General features: G+C 40.8%; 2 protein-coding genes across 2 annotated transcripts in view; both read right to left on the minus strand.

Moving 5' to 3' along the window:
* Positions 1-5,953, minus strand: part of ASPG (asparaginase) — a 46,429-nt gene extending 40,476 nt beyond the window's left edge. The window contains exons 1-2 of the mRNA XM_065749533.1: positions 5,778-5,953; positions 1,268-1,397 (exon numbers count right to left, since the gene is read on the minus strand). Of these exons, the coding sequence (XP_065605605.1) occupies positions 1,268-1,397; positions 5,778-5,913 (266 nt within the window). The 5' untranslated portion in view covers positions 5,914-5,953. The remainder of the gene's footprint in view (positions 1-1,267; positions 1,398-5,777) is intronic.
* A 9,299-nt stretch (positions 5,954-15,252) lies between these two features.
* The window catches only part of TDRD9 (tudor domain containing 9), a 44,111-nt gene continuing 39,489 nt past the window's right edge, over positions 15,253-19,874 (minus strand). Inside the window, exons 34-36 of the mRNA XM_065747186.1 lie at positions 19,178-19,287; positions 16,555-16,621; positions 15,253-15,422 (exon numbers count right to left, since the gene is read on the minus strand). Of these exons, the coding sequence (XP_065603258.1) occupies positions 15,327-15,422; positions 16,555-16,621; positions 19,178-19,287 (273 nt within the window). The 3' untranslated portion in view covers positions 15,253-15,326. The remainder of the gene's footprint in view (positions 15,423-16,554; positions 16,622-19,177; positions 19,288-19,874) is intronic.

Here is a 19,874-nt window from a genome sequence, read left to right on the forward strand (position 1 = left end):
CAAACTGCCAGACTGACCTCCACAAATAGAGTGCAGTAATACCAGCAAAAAAGAAGACAGGACTATTTTTAAACTTCACTTCTTGATCTGAATGATTGTTTCAAGGTTTTCTGCTCATCGTGGAAAAAAATATATCAAAATATGTATATTTACATATATTACATGCATATATTTGTATACGTGCATATCAGTGCAGCTATGTCACAATTTAACTCTCCTGAAATATTTAAAAGTTATTCAGTTATAACAGTATTGTAACAAATCTCAAATTTTCTTGGTATAGACATCATATTTAACATGAATCGTATATTCACATCCATATTACACAGTGAGGAGTCCATTATTTTCCCTTCACTCATCTTCCTGCTGTGTACCTTCTAAGAAGTTACTTTTAACACTGAGATCTCAGTAAAAAATGGAAATAAATTTATTAACTTTATAATTTGTTTTTATGTTCTGATTTTCTCCGTGAAGTTTAAGGAACATCTGCACTCTTAAAACAGCAACAGTCCCATTTACTCTTGAGTGACTGTAAAATCATCCTTTGCACCAAGTTAACATGTTTACAGGAACAGGCATTCATCACAGCTGTGGAATATTATCTCAAATTAGCATACTGCCCTCTAAATAAAACCTAAAAGCTTACTAATTGTTGCCCAGGAGTTAAGAAGCAGTGCAGATTAATTATAAGCCCATCAGCTATTATCATAATGTTGCATACATTTGGGAAAGACAATCAGCTTTTGGGTTTTTTTTTAAAAACAGAAGGCCTGCATAATTAAAGCACGAGGCCTATTCACAGACACGTTAATTAGATGCTACTTTATCAGGCATGCTGAAGATAACTCACACAGATCTGTATATACAGTTTTCCTAGTTACACCAGAATATTCGTACGCTTGCACAGTAGCACTTTAATATCAAAATCCAGAAAAAATACAGGATTAAGCTGCTCAGAATATCCGCTTGTGGACGAATTTATAAGTTATTCCTCAAGCAGCTTTATCACACTTCACATTTTGCATAGTACCGGGCAAGTTAGGCTTTTTTTTCCTTTTAGAATCATGGAATCACAGAATCATTAAGGTTGGAAAAGACCACTAAGATCATCTAGTCCAACTGCCAACCTATCCCCACACCATGCCTGCTTTTAAGTCAGTGTAAACGTTTTTGCCGATGTCATAATGGAATCCTCGTACTAACTGCCTGCAGATACAGCTATTTCAAAAAGTACACAATTCCCTGTCCTCAGGGAAGGAGTACTTACGGGAGCACCAATGTGTCATCTGGAAATTCATGGAGGTTGCAGAGTTTTGTTTCCTGGGCATACGCATCATCGTGCAGCATTGGCATCGTCTTCAAGCTGTCTACTAACTTATTGGCCTCAGGAGCAAGTCCTGAAAATGAAGAATAAATGAAGTACATGAAGGATGGAAGGGAGTAAGCAGCACCAAAAGGGGAGAAGAAATTAGTTTAGACAGCTTGTGGCCTGTCCTTTTACATGACAGGCTAGCAGTCTACTGCCAGTTCAGAACGTGAAAACAACAAACCTCTGTGCATTTATTCTTTTCCTGGCTTTAAATAAATCAATCAATCCTTTATTTGGCAGAAGTAATGTTACAAATCTTCTCCATAACAACTGCTTATGTTCCACCTATTTAAATTGTTGCTTGTGTGCAAACACTGACAGCAAAAAGCTACCATTCTCTTTGACATTTGCTACAGCTACTCTCTAGTCAGTGGCAGGATATTTACCAAAAACCGAAGGTTGTTTTGCACTACAAAGCTGTGATATTTTTGCCTAAGCTCCTTCACCTACAGATGTACTGGCACAGAGAGCAAGGCAATAGTACAACTGCACTGAAAAGCTGCACGTTAGGTCTCACTGACCATGGCAACAGCATTTGCACAAAGGGGAAAAAAATAAAAGGGAAAGCTAAAACAAATCCCACACTAGGTACTGAGCATTGACAGATGTGGAAGAAGATCTGTATTAAAAGTGTGGCTGCATCCTAAGCTCTTTTCACCCTCTCCCTGCCCCAGGCATTCTCCTCTCTGCGGCAGTGGCCTGAAGATGGCTGAGGCCTACACCAGCCCAAGCCCATGCAGGGTGTGCTGCACCTGCAGGCAAATTTCAGAGCTCCTCTCTCCTAGGCAAAAAGGCACCTTCAACGATTAATATTACATTTAGTTTGACAAAGCTGAGTTCTGCTGTGAATCCAAGCTTGCGCCCACTCTGACAGTGGTAGGATGAAGGTGTTCTTTGCTGAAATGAGCTGAGAGGAAGAGGGAAGTTTATGGTCTGAATTTAGCAAAGTAGAACATGCCTTATTTTAGTAACTGCCATGTCTTTAAGTGACAGCAGCACATTAGGTGTTTCTGGATAAGCAGTTCTCCAATTAGATTACAGCGTTTCTAGTTATTACATTATATTGTAGTGTTCAAGCAGAGGCACTTCCTTCTGAACTCTACAGGCACTGCTGTCCAGATCTGTGCAATCTCACCTGCTCTGACAGCACAGAAATTCTCAAACCTCATAGTTCAACTTCTGCTAGTTCCAGTCAGTCATAGTTTGAGGCTAAATGATCAGAGAATCATCAAATTGTTTGAGTTGGAAGGGCCTTTTAAAGGCTCGACTCCCCTGCAAGGAACAGGGATAATTCTCTCCCACTTCCTAGCTGTTACCTAAACACCATTCTCACACAAGTTAACATCTTTTCTGTTATTTCATCTTCAAACATGTTTGTTCTTTCAAATATTCCAAAACACAGAGAAACAGCAACACCATTAGCTGAAGTGCATGCAGCCTGCTTTGCTTGGGGTCCGTTTACTTTCCAAACTGACGGAAAATGCTTTAGAATGCCCTAATCTCTTTCCTGGCTTGCCCTAAATGAAGTACCAGGCCTTTTCATAGCCAGCTTCCTTGCAGGACAGCAACAGCATTTCAGTGGCTTTGGTTGGATTCCTACCGGAACATTCTGTTTTACAAAATACACATAACGTACTTCCAGCTTTGGATGTTTTGTTCCTTAAGTTATAACTCCTGCTTATTGCTATTAAAGATGTTCCTAGCTTACTCACAAATGGTCACTCCACTTGGTCATTCTGGCTCCATACAGTATCACAGTGTTTTTCTGTTTTCCCACATTTACCTTACTCTGAATACTGGCAATGGATGAGAGAGCTTATTTCTTCTATTTGCTCTAAGAGCTGAAGAGCTGATGATATTCTTAAATCTCATCCCTATGAACATTCCTCATCTCTGAATCTCAAACCTGATGGGATTTTCCTGTGCTTGCTTGACTATGATGAAGCCTTTTTGAAGATGCTCTGCAGACACAGCGAAGACAACCTCTAGCTCACAACCTCTGCTGTCCCCTACACGCATCCACATTTAGCAGTGTTTTCTGCTGCACTGCTTTAAGAAGCAATGCAGGGGAACTCAAGTGCAACAGTTTTAAGAACTTCTGCTTCATTATGCATATGATATCTTCTGTGAGACAAAATCATTAACCAAGCCTTTCCAGCAGCTTCACCCCCACAGAGAAGAGGCAAGCCATGCAACTTGCCCAAACACCTCTCATCAGCTGCTGACCTGCTCCTCTTCAGATGGCCAACCCCATGGCAAGGGGAACAGGGATGATTCAGTCTCGTTGGAGAAAAGGACTTGGTGTTTTGCTCCAATACTAAAGCTAGTATAATGATAGATACTTATCAATATAGTTAACCTATAGCCTGTGTTGTAGGAGAGAATGGGGACCTGAAAGTCTGATTCAGCTGTTTCTGGGGGGCTCAACATCCAAGAACCCATCACAGGAGGGAGTTGGGTCCCATTTGGGCACCAGCAGTCAGTCCCTCAGCAGCCTACTGTATCAAGAAAAGACAGAAAATTAATGGTTACCCAGAAGAACTATATTCCAAGTAACCCTTCTGAGGGGATTTAGCTTAGCCCTAATTGTGTTTGTCAGGTAAGATTCCTTTTCTCACTTTTTCAAGTGAAAGCTATGAAAGAGAGCAGTGCTCAAGGCTGAGGAAAAGACCTCCCCAAAAGCACCAGCCAGGAGAAGCAGGGCACAGTTTCGATGTGGGGATCAGTGTTACAGTAATTTCACTGCACAGCACAGCAGGATTATCTTCCTGAACTGAGCTACTGATAAGCTGATGAAGTGGGAGGAATGAAGTAGGAGGAAGGAGAAGGAAGAAATTTAAAACATGCATCGAGATGGCTTATTTGAATGTAAAGCATGAACGCTGAGAGGGACTGCAGGTGACCCTGGCCATCTCTTCACTCATGTGAACACAAAGAGACCACCCATCCTCTGAAAAAGACTCCCACAGAGAGCTCCAGGAGCATAGGGATTTCAGCAGGTACAAGAAGCACTGGAGCTAACACACGTGCACAGATGAACTGCAGTGGGCTTACCATCAGACCGGGCACTGATAAATAATTGACCATACGTGCACAACAAGCCCATGGAACGTGACTGCAACCAGGACTGCACGTGGGGGCAGTTCTGCAAGGAGTGAACACATCAGGCCTACCAAATTGTCAGTGTTAAAAACAAGGCTGGAAAAGACAGTACGAGGAAAGGCCATAAAAAAGCTTGAAAGCCTACATAAAAATTAGGTAGGAACATTGCTTGCACCCTTCAGTTGCTGCTCAACGAAGCCACTACTGTTTACCTCGCTTGAAATAAAATACAGCTTAAGCTATGGTTCTAAACAGGTGTTTTCTAGCTATTAACTATTAATAAAAGAAATGGACATTGTGCATTTGTTGTTGTTTTATCACCTTTTAGGCACGCTGCCTTTCCCATGCCCTTTCAGGAGCTTCAGTCTAAACACTACGGGCTGCCAAATGTCCTTAAAGAGGCACTCCAGCTGCTGTGCTGATGGATCTGTGCACAAGAAGCAGGAGAAGCCCTCACTGGGATGCAGCATCGCTGGATCAGAACTGTCAGACTGTTCTTACGTGCTTTAAAGACTGACACGCGTTGGAAATAAGGCGCACAAGATCCTAAGAGGTTACGGGGTTCATTTATAAGATTTTTTTTCTTTTTTAAGGTGTTTAGGGAACTGAGACAGCAGAAGTAGGAAATGATGTTAGAAGCACCACAGAGGAAAGCGACCACGTGTCACTCGGAGCACGGATTCTTCTGGCAGTCGTCATACACCGGGCTCATGGCGCAGGTTAAGACAGCCATAAAAAAACAAACAAAGCGCAACAACGTCGTGAAGTACAGCAACAAGGAACAGCAGTCGCCCAAGAAGGAAGGAAACAAATCCAACGCAGAAAGCTCAGAGGTGCAGTATCAGGAGCACCCCGGTTCTGAGGCTGGAAGCTTACGGACTGCAGCGCTGCCTACCAAGCAAAGGAGAAAAGCGAAGGAGAAAAGCGAACCGATGCTCACCGAAACCGAACCGCTCCCATTCTCTCCACGCTCCCACCCCGACATCACCCTACGCGCAGCGCAGCGCGGGGTGACTGTTTTAGGGCTAAAAGGAGCGCGGCGTGAGCGGCAGAACGAAACTGGTTTCATTTTCAGTGCGCGAGCAGGGAGAGAAAGGACCGGCGCTCCAGGAAACGCGTTGTCCTCCGCCCGCCGTCCCCAGCCCAGGGGCCGCAGCTCGGAAGGATGCGCTCCCACCGGTACAGACGCGGGACGGAAGGATAAGGGACCCCGCTTCGGTGCCGCTTACCCCCGCTGGAAGCCCGGCTTCTAGCCGGCACGAGATAGCGGGAGCCCTCCCCACGGCTGCAGCCCGCTGCCCCTCACCCTTGTCGTCCTGCACCATGCCGATGGTGCCGCCCGTGTTGATGACCAGCACCCGCGCAGCGCTGACGGCCTTACAGCCGGGGAGCTCCTCGCGGTGGGTGCCGGACAGGGCTCTGCCCAGCGAGCCCCGCTCCATCCCGGCGCCGGCGAACCGCTACCTCCGCCGAAAAGGGGACTTAGAGGACGGCCCGGGGCCGCCTCCGTCCCGCCCCCCCCGGCCGGGCGGGCAGCGGGGTGGGGCCGAGGGGCGGGGAGAGCGGCACCGCCTCCGGAGCGGGGGGAGAGGGCGGAGGGGCACGGCCCCCCCGGGGGCCGCTAGATGGGTGGGTGCCCCTTGTTGGTCCGGAAAGCGCGGACGGGCTGTCCGTGCGCTTACCTGGCTCGTTCCTGCTTCCACTCCAACCCTCATGACCTATCTGCTATGCACTAAACAATCAGGTGTATCCAGCCATACCATATCTTTTGACTCCTGCTTCCCTATTGCAAGTGAAGTGTATAGTGTGGTTGTTTCCACACATGCAAACAAATATTGTAATAACAGTGAAATTGGTGAACTGCCAGTATAGGGATCATAAAATTGGTTTCCATCCTATTCTGCATTATAGACTTGAGTTTCAGCTTGCACATCACACATCACCTGTGACCAACAATAGGCTAAGTGTTTCTCAAATTCTCCTACAATTTCTTGTGACAGCCCTGTTAAGCTTTCAGACATACAATGCCATGCACGTGGTGCAGCTAGAATAAAATAAACATGTTCAGTAGGTATTTTTGCTGTTGTCTCCACCATCCATGAAATCTCTTGGATTGCTTGTCCCTCACCCACACTGTCCTCCTCACAGCTTCTGGGGGTGCTGAAGTCCCTCAGGAGAACCAGGTCAGTGATGAAGACAGATTCTCACTTCATGAAGGCATCTTCACCCACTCCTGCCCTTGAGTGACCTTTAGTGCTACTACTCATGGTGATGATGTCACTCAACAGCCAGTGATACTGACTAGAAAGCTCTCAAAAAACCTCAGATGGATCCATGCTGTGCTGTCAGCTCTTCACACAGAAGAGCTTCATCTCCCTTCTCACCAGAAAAAGCCTTTATGCAGTGTATAGATACAGGTCTTAAGGGGTTATCAACTCTATCTTGTGATAAGGACTAGTTATTTTTCTGAGTTTGTCTAGGTGAAAACAAGCACCCAATAGTCTTATTCTCCTTAGTTCGCTATCTCAACCTCCTTTATTTTGCAGCTGAAGTTCCTCTCAGCTTTCCTCCCCTCGCTTTTCAGATTTTGCCCTCTTTAGGAACAGAGCCTGATGAAGCAGTTCTCAGACCTCCCACTTGATCCCAGCCTGTCCACTCACATCTCACATTACTTTATGTGAAGCTGTCCAGAAGCGTGAACGGCGATCAAAATGAGGGAGTATTAAAAATAATCCTGGGTAAAAAAAGGTTGAAGTGATGACTGTTTTCAACCTGGACAGGTTTTCCTGCTGCAAAAGGGTAGGGAAGGCCTTACAACAACAGCTCCAATGATGGAGCTCCAAATTCTGTGAGAAACATGATTGGAAAGAGGAAAAGAAGGATCTGTTAGCAGTTTTCTGCCCAAGTTCTATATAAAATTCAGGTGATTGAACAAAAATCTGTAATGATGACTGAAGGGAGAAATGAACTACCTACTATTTCCAGCTACTGATTCAGCTATGTGTATCACCACATCCATTATAAAACTTTCCAAATTAACCAATGTTTTGATTCATCTGCAAGAAACTTTATTTCTAAACAATGAAAAACACACAGCAAATTCTGATTGTATATCATAGTTACGAAGCAATGCATTCCATTTTTTTCCTTTGTTTCTACCCCCAAATCAACAAGTATTTTTATCTGTTGTATTTTTCCCTTTACAGCATTACTGAGTAATTAAGGAAAACATCACATGAAAAGGATCATTTGTTTTAATTAAACCTAATCTGATCAGATCTAGTCAAAAGGAACAATAAATGTGTTACATGTTATGTAATGTTCTCTTTTATATCTCTGATCAAAAGAGACCCAATTCAATGAACTTAAATCTCTGACTGAGAAAATAAAACAATGCCTCTTGCTTTCAACAGAATGAAATTCAACAAGTATGATTACTATGGTTCAGAATCTCAAAACTTTGTCTTATAGAACAATCAGGATTTGAAAACATCTCTGGCAAGAAAAAAATGATTTTTTTTTTCCAGTAAGAAAACTAGGTAACTAAAACTTTTCTTTTTCAATATAAAAATATATCCTATTTAAAAATAACAGCTGTATGCTGTTAGTTGTGTACACCTGATAATGATGCAGTACAAAATAAAAAGTGGTTAAGAATGATATTGAGGGATGTAAAGTACACTGGAAATTAATGCAAGAATGACTCATTGCATAAATGGATGGATGGGTGACTAGGTACCAGTACCACAGAAACAATCTGAAGAATACATGGGAATAAAACCTCAACTTAAATAATAGATGTTGACAAAACCAATGAGGGAGCACAAATAATTGCAACAGATGTATTTCCCAGATAATATTCTATCACTCGTGACACCATTTCTAACAGGGGAGGCAATACAACCTTAAGCCATCCCTTCCATGGTGGGTTGATTCCAGCATTTCCAAGAGCTCAACAAGAGGCCCAGATGATTTTAGGAGTGTAAATATGGAAGAATCAAAAAGCCTTCCTGAAAACTGAACTGGCAAGGCTACATTTCAAATAATGTTCTTGTAAGCAGAGAACAATGATGGCCTTGAATGACTTAACAGACATGAGATCCAAAGCTGTTCAAAGTGTGAAGCAGGGAGTTTGGAATCAGAAAAGCAAAGTGGTATTTAATATTATGTAGCTAACAGCATCCAATATATCAGGAGTACAGTGACACTCACTAGTTGGAAGGAGCTCCTGCCTTTCCAGCTGGTTTGCTCCAGCAGCCAGGTGCCAGGCCCTGCAATCTGTCAACATGACCTTTAGCTCTGAGGTTGGGAAAAGAAAGAAGGAAAAAAAAAACATCCCAGTGACGCAATTTTCTGCTAGTTAGCATTGTCACAGTTGTCCAGAACATTGTGAATCAAACAGAATTAGGAAGTCTGCCAAGTGAGCCTAAGTGAGAGCTGAGGAAAAACATAGCAAAAACAAACATGACAAAAAAACTTCAAACTATGAACAGAAAGCAAAGAACGCAGCTACAAGGTAGAACTATACAGGCACAGGACAGCTTTCCTTTCTAAAAAATAAGTTTAAATGAAGATTTAGATGAATTCTTTCTGATGAGTAACACTACAATGACTCACTGCACAAAGCATTATGGGTTTTTACCAGTGTACCCCACTTCAAACTCTACAAAATGTGCTCATTAAATTTCATTAAGGAAGATCATGCAAAATATCTAGTGCTCAAATCACCTTGATTACACTGCCTCACAGTAGAAACACATATGCTCATGTATTACTACCCACTGCTAAAACATCTATACAAGCACACATTATAAGGCCCTGTGAGATACGTCAGTGTTATCTCCATTCTAAGGTGAAGAAACTGAGGAACGTAGCTGGGTGCATACTCTGGAGTTAAGCTCTCAGCTCTGGATTGGGTAGGCAGCTCTCCACCCAACAACTCTATTTTTAGGACAACACATAGAAAGTAAAAAAAAAAACAGTTTATTTTTGGATATGAAACTACAATAAAATTTTCATCTGAGAATTTAGCAATATTTTTTCTAATTATTATTTGATGATAGGTTCATGGAATTATGTCAGACTATAGAAATGTGACTCACCCAAAAAGGTTATTTTTGTCAGAGAATCCTTTAAATTGGCTGTAGAACCCAAGCACCTCATCTGAAGTTACAGAACATGCAGTGGGTAACTGCAGCAGCTCACCACCTCCATTTGTTTTTTTTTTAAAAACAAGAGTGATCTGTGACAAGCTGTAACTGGAACCTGTGTCCCATAAATTACTTCCTTTACTGTAGCCTCATAAAGGAAAAAAACCAAACAAACCCTCGTTCTCCTTTTTACAAGTTAACTGGACTCCATTCCTCAATGGAAAAAGCACCACGTCAGTCTTGCTAACTGTTGCCCTTGACCATGAGACTTTCATTCTGTAACTTGAGGATATTCCAACAAGCATAGTAGTAACAAAGATCACACAGCCATCATCAATCAAAAGCATGCAAGCATGTTTTATGCCATTCACTGTATGTGAAATGACATTTAATGTAAGATTATACTCTGGATATTCAACTGAGGCAAAAAGAAGTCATTCTTCAGCAGATCTAGGAATTCAGCCTTTAGTTCAGGCATACGAATATGAAATCACTATCTTCCAGAACAATTACCTTCTTGCACCTCTACTACATGTAAACAACACAACACTGACTGCTCCCATTTATGTTATTACTACAGTTACCTCTACGTGGGCTAGCTCTTAAGGAGGAATTTAGTGATCTCTTTTGATAATTCAGCAATCACTGGATTGAAACAGCATATGATATATACAAACAGACTGCTCTGGAAAAATCTTAATCTCCACACATTTTTGGACCACAGACAAGGTTATTCTTTTCCATGAGTTAAGTACATAGGAGGGCTGGGACCTCATGTAAATTTCTGTGAATGGCTGACTCACCATGCTATAAATATTCCCTTTTCTCCTTTCATTTGTACTCTCATCCCTCCTCAACTGTGAGTCTTTTGTAACCATATAGTTCAGGAGAACATTTACAAACCTGAAGCGTAGAGGTCAACCCAATCACCCTCATTCCTGAGCAAGAAAACTGGCCACACAATGGAAGATGGGGTACCATGCTGGCTGCCCCAAACATCAATGATAGAAAGCATAGCAACCAGACATGGCCAGTCTAGAGCAGCACTCAAATGATTCAGTAAGAAGTCTGCAGGTTTGAGTTTGCAGCATATCCTAGAACTCAGTAGCAACATCTAGCAGCAGGCTGTATGCACTGGCAAGGCTGCATATAGCTGCAGACAAAGTAACATACATAGCTTGACTCAAGGAGTAAAACACAACTAGTATAAAGCAAATAGGATACACGAGCACCACACAGCACGAGTCAGAGGCCTCGTGACAGCAGAATCCCAGAGGATGCCAGCAGGATAAACTACTATTTTTTTCTTAAGGCTTTAGAAAAACAGAGTAATATTAAAAATCATTGAGGCATACAACCAGTAGAAATGAATGAGTGCCACAGCAAGTTGATAAAGCACATGCATGTGATCAAACACTGAGGACGTGGAGCGTGCTGTAATCAACAGATTGGTTTGCTGGCAGTTTGTACTTTAACTACTAGCTGGCTTCTGGGGTGGCCAGAGCTCTTAAAACTAATGTAATGTTTAATTGCAACTGTTAGGGTGTTTACTACACTCCTCAGTAATGTGTAGTTGAAGGTTGTAGGGGTTTATTTGGCTGCTGAAATCAGTGGTTGGTGTTTAACCACCAGCCACTGGCAATTCAGAACTACATAAACATAATGAACCAGAGCACTTGCCAGTGGTTAACTGTGTCCTTCCACCTGATAACCTGGGATGCTGGACCACAAGGCCCAAATTCCCATGCAGTGTCCCACCTCTGCCTGAATCAACAGAATTCTCATGTCTTTTCCTGACACTGAAAGACAGAAAGCCACACCACAGCTGCTCCTTGATAACAATCTCCACACGTTTCCTTTAGCTTCTGATTTTCTTTATAACTACTGAAGATGACAAAGTTCCTTCTGATTCCAACTCCATAAATCACTAATCCACCAAGTATACAATGCATTCCCTTATACTCAGCACTAAATAAATGCTAGTAAGAACTCAAGAGCACGTCCAGTACCTCAAGAAACTTCACAATTTCAGCTAAGTCTGCCCCTGTCCAGCTACATGAATTAAGCAGTGATGCATATTCTATGACATACAGATAATTCTTCTTGCAGTTGGAGTAATTATATTAAAGAATGAAATAGCATAAAGATATACTGTAGTCTATAGTCCTTTTTTCTCAACTTTGCAGTAGGTGTAACTGTAAGTCAGTATATGGTGCAGAATAGTCTGCAGCAGCTTTTTATTTACTTCAGACAAGAACTACTTCACACTCCATTGAAACTAACGTTCAAATATTCAAAACTGAGAAAACTTAAAATGCAGTCAGCTGAATTTGACCGTACATGAATATTCAGCATGAGATAAATTAAGAAAAAAAGCTGGAGAGTCTGAACAACTGCATTTATAGTTTTCAAGCAGTCATAGTAGGCTAAATTTCTATTTTTTTTTTTCCCTGGTACATAAAAGGACTATCTCGGTTCTAACAAACTGAAAAGCCATAGTCTGAAATCTGTCAGTAATTATTACCTCACCATCCTGTAGCACTGGCACTGGATTGCACTTGTTTCATACAGTAGCTGATGCTAAATGTACTTATCTTCAATAACGATTCCAGTTTTAAAACCATCAGCACCAATCACATGTTTTTTCTCAGTGTATCCTCAGCCTTCTTACATTCTACTGCACAAACCCATGCTTTAAAGAACATATGAAATAGATTTAAAGTTTGTCTGTTCAATACTCACCTTAATTAGTGAGCAGGCAGGAGGACTTCACCAATGGCTGCTATCCAGGCCAAGTTAAACCCACTCACAAATCTATCATTTTAACTAGAGAAAGCATAGGCACTCCCTGCAGCTAGCATTTAAATACACACAAACTTAAATGTTGTTGACACTTGCATCTTTCCTTTTTTAAACACAGGTGTTCAAGGAGAAAGTTCCCCCTGGATCTTCTATTCTGTTTTTGGAGGGGGGGAAAGTGAGTTAAGACTTAAAAATCCTTTGTGGAAAGAGCAAACACAGTAAAGAAAAAAGAAACCCATCACACTGATTTGTGCAGCACTTGTCTCAAGTCCCCTTGCCCCAAGTTCCTTAAGTGTTGCACTGAGAAAGTGCAGTTTTCAAAGGAGAAAAGCAGTCACTGCTCTTTTTGGATGGTATGAAGAATGCAGCTCAAATAATTGCACTGTAAACAAGACAGTCAAACATCCCAGCAGCCTTAAGGACTGACTGAGGTACCTCCAGAGCTATAGTTCTAAATTTAATCTTCATTTATGTGAATGCTATTTCTTCTGCAATAGCAAATTACAAAAACTGAAAAGGCCTGAAAATGTCCCTGCTGGTTGTGCATGACCGTGTTTCTTTCTCCTTGAAATCAAATAAATGATCCACAAATCTCAGAAAAGTTTCACCCTCAGTTACAAGCAGCAACATCCACACTGTCTCTCCAAGGCAATTCCTCTCCCTAAGGAAACAATTTATGTGGCTGTGTGACCAGCTGACAGAATGGAAGGAAATTCACAGGGGGAAAGTCCTTGTGCATGCAACTGAGTTTAGAAATTCCCCCTCCAATTCTCTGAATGTAAGCTTCAGACGAACCCTGCTGCTCTAGAAGCTTTCAATAAATCACTGAACTTGAATCTTTCTTGTGCTGGGGGCCCCAGGCCTGGACTCAGTACTACAGATGGGGTCCTCACAAGAGCTGAGTGGAGGGGAACAGTCACCTCCCTCCATCCTACTGGCTGCCCCTTTTTTAAGGCAGCCCAGGATACTGTCGGTTCTTCGGGCTGCAAGCGCACACTGCTGACTCATGTCCAAGTTCTCATCCACCAGGACCCTCAACTATTAATAAAACCAAAGACTGCCCACACTCTCACAAGCAACTTATATAGGGAAGGAGCCATGTGAAAATATAATGTCCAGATTTGTTGCTTATTTTCAATAATTACATAATTTTCTCTTCCACTTTGTAAAAGCATTCCTAACAGTATAATTGTACTGCAGTAACTATAAAGCAAGTGCTTACAAATACTATAAGGAAGCAACTTAGGAATCAGAGATTACATTTCTCTGACCTTTCAGCAATTCTTGTGTATTTGGAACAACAGCTGCTACAGTTACAGAACGATTATAAGAGTCAAAAAATCAAGCTAGATAAACCCCAAACAAAGCCAGTTCACTTCAATCAAGCTACCCAGGAAGATTATGGGTTACTGGACTGTGCAGGAGGGGGAGTTAGCTACTCCTTTATTCTTAACGACAAGAGCAGAAACTTCTGAGCTTCATTAGAACAGAAGTCATTACGTCACACAAGTGGAAGTTCAAAGGGCAACAATAAGCACACGAATAACACCAGCAGGTGGCAGCACATGCACACAAACTCACTGTGACAGCAGGACGACATCGACAAATTAAAAACAAAGTCAGAATATAAAAATACATACTGTTCCTCTGTCAAATCTCAACTTCAGTGTTGCTTACGAAGAATCCTAAGAAATCACATTACTTATACCATCCATTCTGGTACTGCAGCATTACATTTTCCTAACAGAGATTCCCACCATTACCAGCCAGAGCAAAGATTTGACATTCTGTTGATTTCATTTGCCCCTAGGGGAGCTTAGCTGCAACACAGTGAACTTGGATAAAACACTGTTGAGAAATACCATCTAAGGCACTTAATACCTACGAATTAAAAAGCATCATGCTTCATATTGTCATGGGTTTAATATGAAGAAATTGCTAAATGGATGAGGAAGTAACGCTCACAAGAAGCTACTGAAATCCCCTAACATATACAAGTGCCCTTCTTGACTCCAAGTACAGTGTAAAATAATTACTTAAAGCATCACCTCACATTGCCCAAGTCTGCTTGCCTTTTAAAAGCATGACCACTGATGATGTACATCCTTCAGAACAGCTGGATTTAAGTGATCTTCAAATCATTAAGACAGAAAGGATGAATATTCTTTCAAATACTGTTTTTGTATTCATGTATTTCATGAATGCAATCACACAGCATCAGTAATTAAATTTAGCTTTTATTAAGCACGACTGCACAACAAAACAGACAAACCCATTTTATTTCACTTCCACATTTTATTCTGAAGCCACTGACCTCATTTTTAGAGCTGAAGATCTCATGAATCAGAAAAATAAGCAGACAGGATGAAACAAAGGTGCAAAGAATCAGTAATTTGAAAGCATTCTTCTGCCACACAGGATGTTTTGTTCTCAGAAAATTAATGAGAAACTGCACCTGACACAGTTGTACTTTTGATCAGAATACAACCTAAATCTTCAGTTGCCTTTGACCCCTAACTTTTAGGTTAAAAAAAAAAAATCAAAAAGTAATGACAAAAAGAATAAGAAAACAGCTTTCAGTTGTAAGACTGTATCATAACCCATGGCTAAGGAATCTTCACACAGACAATGAACAATTAAAGCTGATTGTCTTTCACATCCATTGTGACAAACCAGCTCAGTATGATTAAACAGAAAATTGCATCCTGCTCTATGAATAAGTGTATCTGCTCAAGGTCAGTATATCTCTGCTTTGATAACATAAAATGCACCAAGCTATGTTTTAACACACTTATACTAATCTTAAAGAATCTAGTGAAACATACGTCTAACCATTACATATAGAAGACAACATTTTTGAACTGGCTGTAATCATACTCCCTCTGAAACACTTCTAGCAATACTTAAACATTCAACCTAACAAGCTTATGCAGCTGATAAAGACCATCTTCTCTTTTATGCTGCTTTTCAGACTGGTCAATAATATGCTGTGATTCCACCTAATCAAAAAGAAGACATGTTAGAATCCAATCTTATAAACGCTCTCCTATGAAACAGTTAAATAAAATACATTCTTGTTTCACTTCTGCTATATATTCCAACTTAAGAGCTATTACTATGAAATAAATGAGAATAGCATTCCATTACCAATTCCAGGGCATTATATGTAGTATTTTATGTAATGACAGGGCCCTGACAACCCTCACACTTGAGATGCAATGGAGAAAATCCTGATACAAGGTTTATCCATTAACTAGTTATAAAAGGCTCAAGGCTAACATAGCTGACGGAATAGGAGATTACCTTGGCAATACACTATGGAAAAACCAGTCTGAGATATATAAACAAAGAAGAGTCTGGTTTAAGACAATATCAAGGCACACCAACTTCTCACTGGATGCATACTAGAAACATGGGCCAGTGGGGCTCGTCCACTGCTATCAATCTTTCCAGTGACACCTAAATCTCTTATTTATACACACTGGGTTGAGAGAGGGACTGGGAGAATACATATGGAAATATTACTCCTGCACTCAGCAATTCATCACTTCCTCCTAGTGAAGAAAATGCAGTCGTTTATTATGGCATCCACATAGGGAATCCAGCAGCCTGCAGGTCTTTTCAGAAAGGTAAGATTTCTAATAGAGTAGGAATCTATACTTTCCAGTTGGAACCCTCCCAGCTTTTGAGGAAGCTATCCTCTGATCCCATCAAACCAATTCCAATTTATCTAAATAAATCTTAAACAAGAAAAATGAAGAAAAAAAACAAAGCAGTAGTGCTGGATGGGAAGAATACAAAATTTTAACGTGCAAAGATAAAGCTTTCTTTACAGTCTCAACTGAAATATGAAGTGTTCTGTTTGAAAGGTCTGCATTTTTATATTCATAAAGCTATTTTTTTAAATTGATTTTCACAAAATTATGGTATCAGCATACACAACAGCTGTTAATGCCTGAAATTTGATTCCGTAGTGCTTTCTGAATCTTTAAGTGCAACACATTTTTTTCCATCAGCATCAAGAAGTATCCTTCCAAAGAAAATTCCCAAGAAATTTTGACCACTCAACTGAACACACTGGGGTACCTAGCTCCCTTAAAAAAAAGTATTTAGTTCCATTTCTACACTCACTTGATTCCACACATATGGCGCCTTACACCACTTAGGAACAACTTCAGGTCTTGATTTGCAGATCAAACTGAAATTAAAAGAAAAATAACCGTAAGAGATAATTTGCATCGGACTGATCAAAGAAATGCTTACAGCAGGCACTACCTGGTCAATCTGTAAGATGCCCACACTGAGAGAGATCTTAAATTTTACATGTTAATGTAGTCTAATTAGTTCGCTTACATATACTTTGCCCCTTTAGTTGAAGTCAAAAGATAAACTTACAGGGACAGTAATCATAGTTGTTTGTTGGTTGCTTTTCGCTTTTTTTTTTAATGAAGTAATTATTTCTTAAATTGACAGAACTACAATTTGCAACTATCATTTATTCCATAAATTTTGTGTATGCTTACACTAGAACATATAATAAAGCTATTTTTAGGGCATTTTGTTTTGCATGACAACTCAATTACTATAGATTGTCTGCCTGCTCCAGTTATTTCCTCAAGCCGTGCAAACTACAACAGCAGCAGACTTTAATTCTGTCTAGATATGTTTTTCAAACACACATTTTAGTCTTAAGTAGTGGTGACATCTTGTATACATAATTAGCTCACAAAAAAAGGAAAAGAATGAAAGACTGTTGAAGCTATATTTTTTCATATTTACTCTTAATAAAACTGCTTTCCCCCCCTAAGGCATTAAAGTGAGATGTATTCCTAACATACAAAAGAGATATGATAACCAACTGTTTCTTCCTTTGAAAAGATAAAAAGATGCACTGCTTTATAAAGTTTGAAAAATAATCCAGAGTGCAAAATCAACAACTGCTTAATTTTGTTTCCTGATTGTATGACACCTCCCCATCATCCCAAACCCTGCCATAAGCTCCCCCAACCATACTTTAGCTGCCTGTATGCCAAGGTCGAACACAGAAGGGCTAGATAACCTTGGCTCAGCCAAGAAAGTGTGGTGAAGAATATGGAGACGGGTAAGAAAAATAGAAAAATTATTAGGAGGATTGTTGGGACAGCTTAGTAGAAGCACAAGGATTTCAGGAGGTAAAAAAAAAAAAGTGACATTTCTGTGTCCTGAACCTATGAGTTTTTATCCAAGTGTAAGCTCCTCCTACTGACACTAATAAACAAACAGGCACATTTAAGGTTTTGTGTTTCTGCTTCCTTCTGCTTCTCTACCTCCCCACAGTTATTACCACACGAATCATGTGAACAAGCAAGCTTCACTTAGATATGAAGACTAAACATGGTACTAGATGAGTGTCCAAAGGCAACACAGACATCAAGTAGCCTAAGGTACTTGGATACTAACAAGAAATTAAATATTGCATCAGCAGTACAGTCAACAGCTGGTACTTGACCAGGAATCCTGCTGATGTGAAATGCCAACACACTGCTGGCAAACATCTTTAAGTACAGCCTTTATGAAGCTGTACCACCCCTTCATGGATGTACAAACCAATCACTAACAGCTGGCTTGAAGTTGCCATGTCTCTGTGCAATAAGAGCAGCTGGCATGTCCTCAAGGCCACAGCATGTATGGCGTAGCATCCAGAAAAATAATCACCTGGACCCCTTGCCTGATCCAACACCTCTTGGCCAGCTGATGCTGTTAGCTACCCCCACACCTTCCAGGGATTTTCTATGGCTTTTTAATTGCATTTCATTTCCACTGCCTCAAAGGGTAAGGACGGCTGCCCCCACATTTGCACATTTCTTATGCAATATTTAAATTTTTATTTCAAGTACTGAAAAGTACATTGCATTTAATCTTTTCACAGATGGAAGAAAAACTGAACAGTTGTATTCAGAACCAAGAAGCACCTGAAAACTCAGTATGAACAGCTGTTCTGATAATCATTTCCATAACATAAGGTATTAGCAAAGGTATCAGGTTAAGCTTAAAAGCTTCTAATCCACAACAGCATGAGAAATTGCCTCATTTTAGCACAGTTACTTTAGAAAAGGTTACTGTAGGAAAATGTCCCATTTACTAAAGATGAGAACAATACTAGAGAGCATAGTAACCCACAGAAGAAGCTGCTACAGGGACGCCTAATTGACCTGGCTCCCCTGAAAACTTGCCACATGCCAGAAGCTGAAAAGATTCCCAAGACTGGCTGGGATGACTCATGGCACTTGTTTCGGAGTCACTGTTACAGTTACAGGAGCTGGGAGGTTTAAGTTCAGTAATTCAGGACTTCCAGCAACTAAGCTGGCCAGCACCTCTCCTGCTGATAGCTGTTCAGGGAAGAAAAGCACACACAACTCAAAATCAATCTAGAAGGAGAAAACTCCATCTTTCTGGCTTTTATGCCTTAGGTCTGACTACGCAAAAGTCAAGATACCACAGAACTGGTATTTCATAGAACAGGTTTTACAGACTAGGCTTATGACTATTAAGTTCTTCAGGGAAGCTTGCTCACCAGTGCTTCCACAAGCAGCCTGAAGTTGTTGAGCACACTGCTTTTTAAAACAAGCACATTAAATTAAATGCACTGCTAAATCAAAACATCCTATATTATCATTTAGCCTAAACTGAGCTAAGCTTTAAAGCTGCACTTTTAAGCATTTACTTTTCTTTGTTGAGAGAAAAACACAAGTTCTTAGTTCAATCACATGATTACCATAGCAGTAAGTGACGAGTACGTTCCTGCAGCTGTGGCATCTTCTCTTTCTCAGAGCACACTATGCATTCACAGAGCAGCTTATTAATGGCTGCCCTTAGGATGTTGATCTGTAAAAACAAGTGACAAAATATAAAAACATAAAACTCTTCAACTACGGAACAGCTTGGGTTTAAAGGGACCTCAAAGATGCTTTAGTTCCAACCCCACTACAGGAGGCAGTGTTGCCAACCAGACACCTAAACCAGTCCTAGTGCTGCGTTGCACTCTGTCAACACATACAAAAGATGGCTGTGGCTCTCATAAAATTGAAATGCAAGTAGAATATTATTAACATAAACAAAAGCATCTGAAGCTTTGAAACACTTCTTCCAGATGCACCACTGCTGGTAGAAGAGGTCAGTGCTCCAGATACTTCAAATCAGTCTTGAAGATTAATTGGATATGCTTTGGAAGATACCAGCTACCAACACAGAATTCCTTTTAAAACACTTTAAGGATTTCCTCTCTGTCCATAATTCTCACATACACAAGTGGCTGGCACTACCATTATGGCTAAGGTGTAATGCATACAAACATTACACAAACAAATGCTTTCAAAATAGAAAAGTTCACTGTATCTGCACATGACCACAACCTCCTTAAGAAGCCTCTAGAATCCACTGGTAATCTTCTGTGCATGCTCTGCACATAGAAC

This window comes from Cyrtonyx montezumae, unplaced genomic scaffold (assembly GCF_038088225.1).
Source record: "Cyrtonyx montezumae isolate F1298 unplaced genomic scaffold, pur_monq_1.0 scaffold_10, whole genome shotgun sequence".
Lineage (NCBI taxonomy): Eukaryota > Metazoa > Chordata > Aves > Galliformes > Odontophoridae > Cyrtonyx > Cyrtonyx montezumae.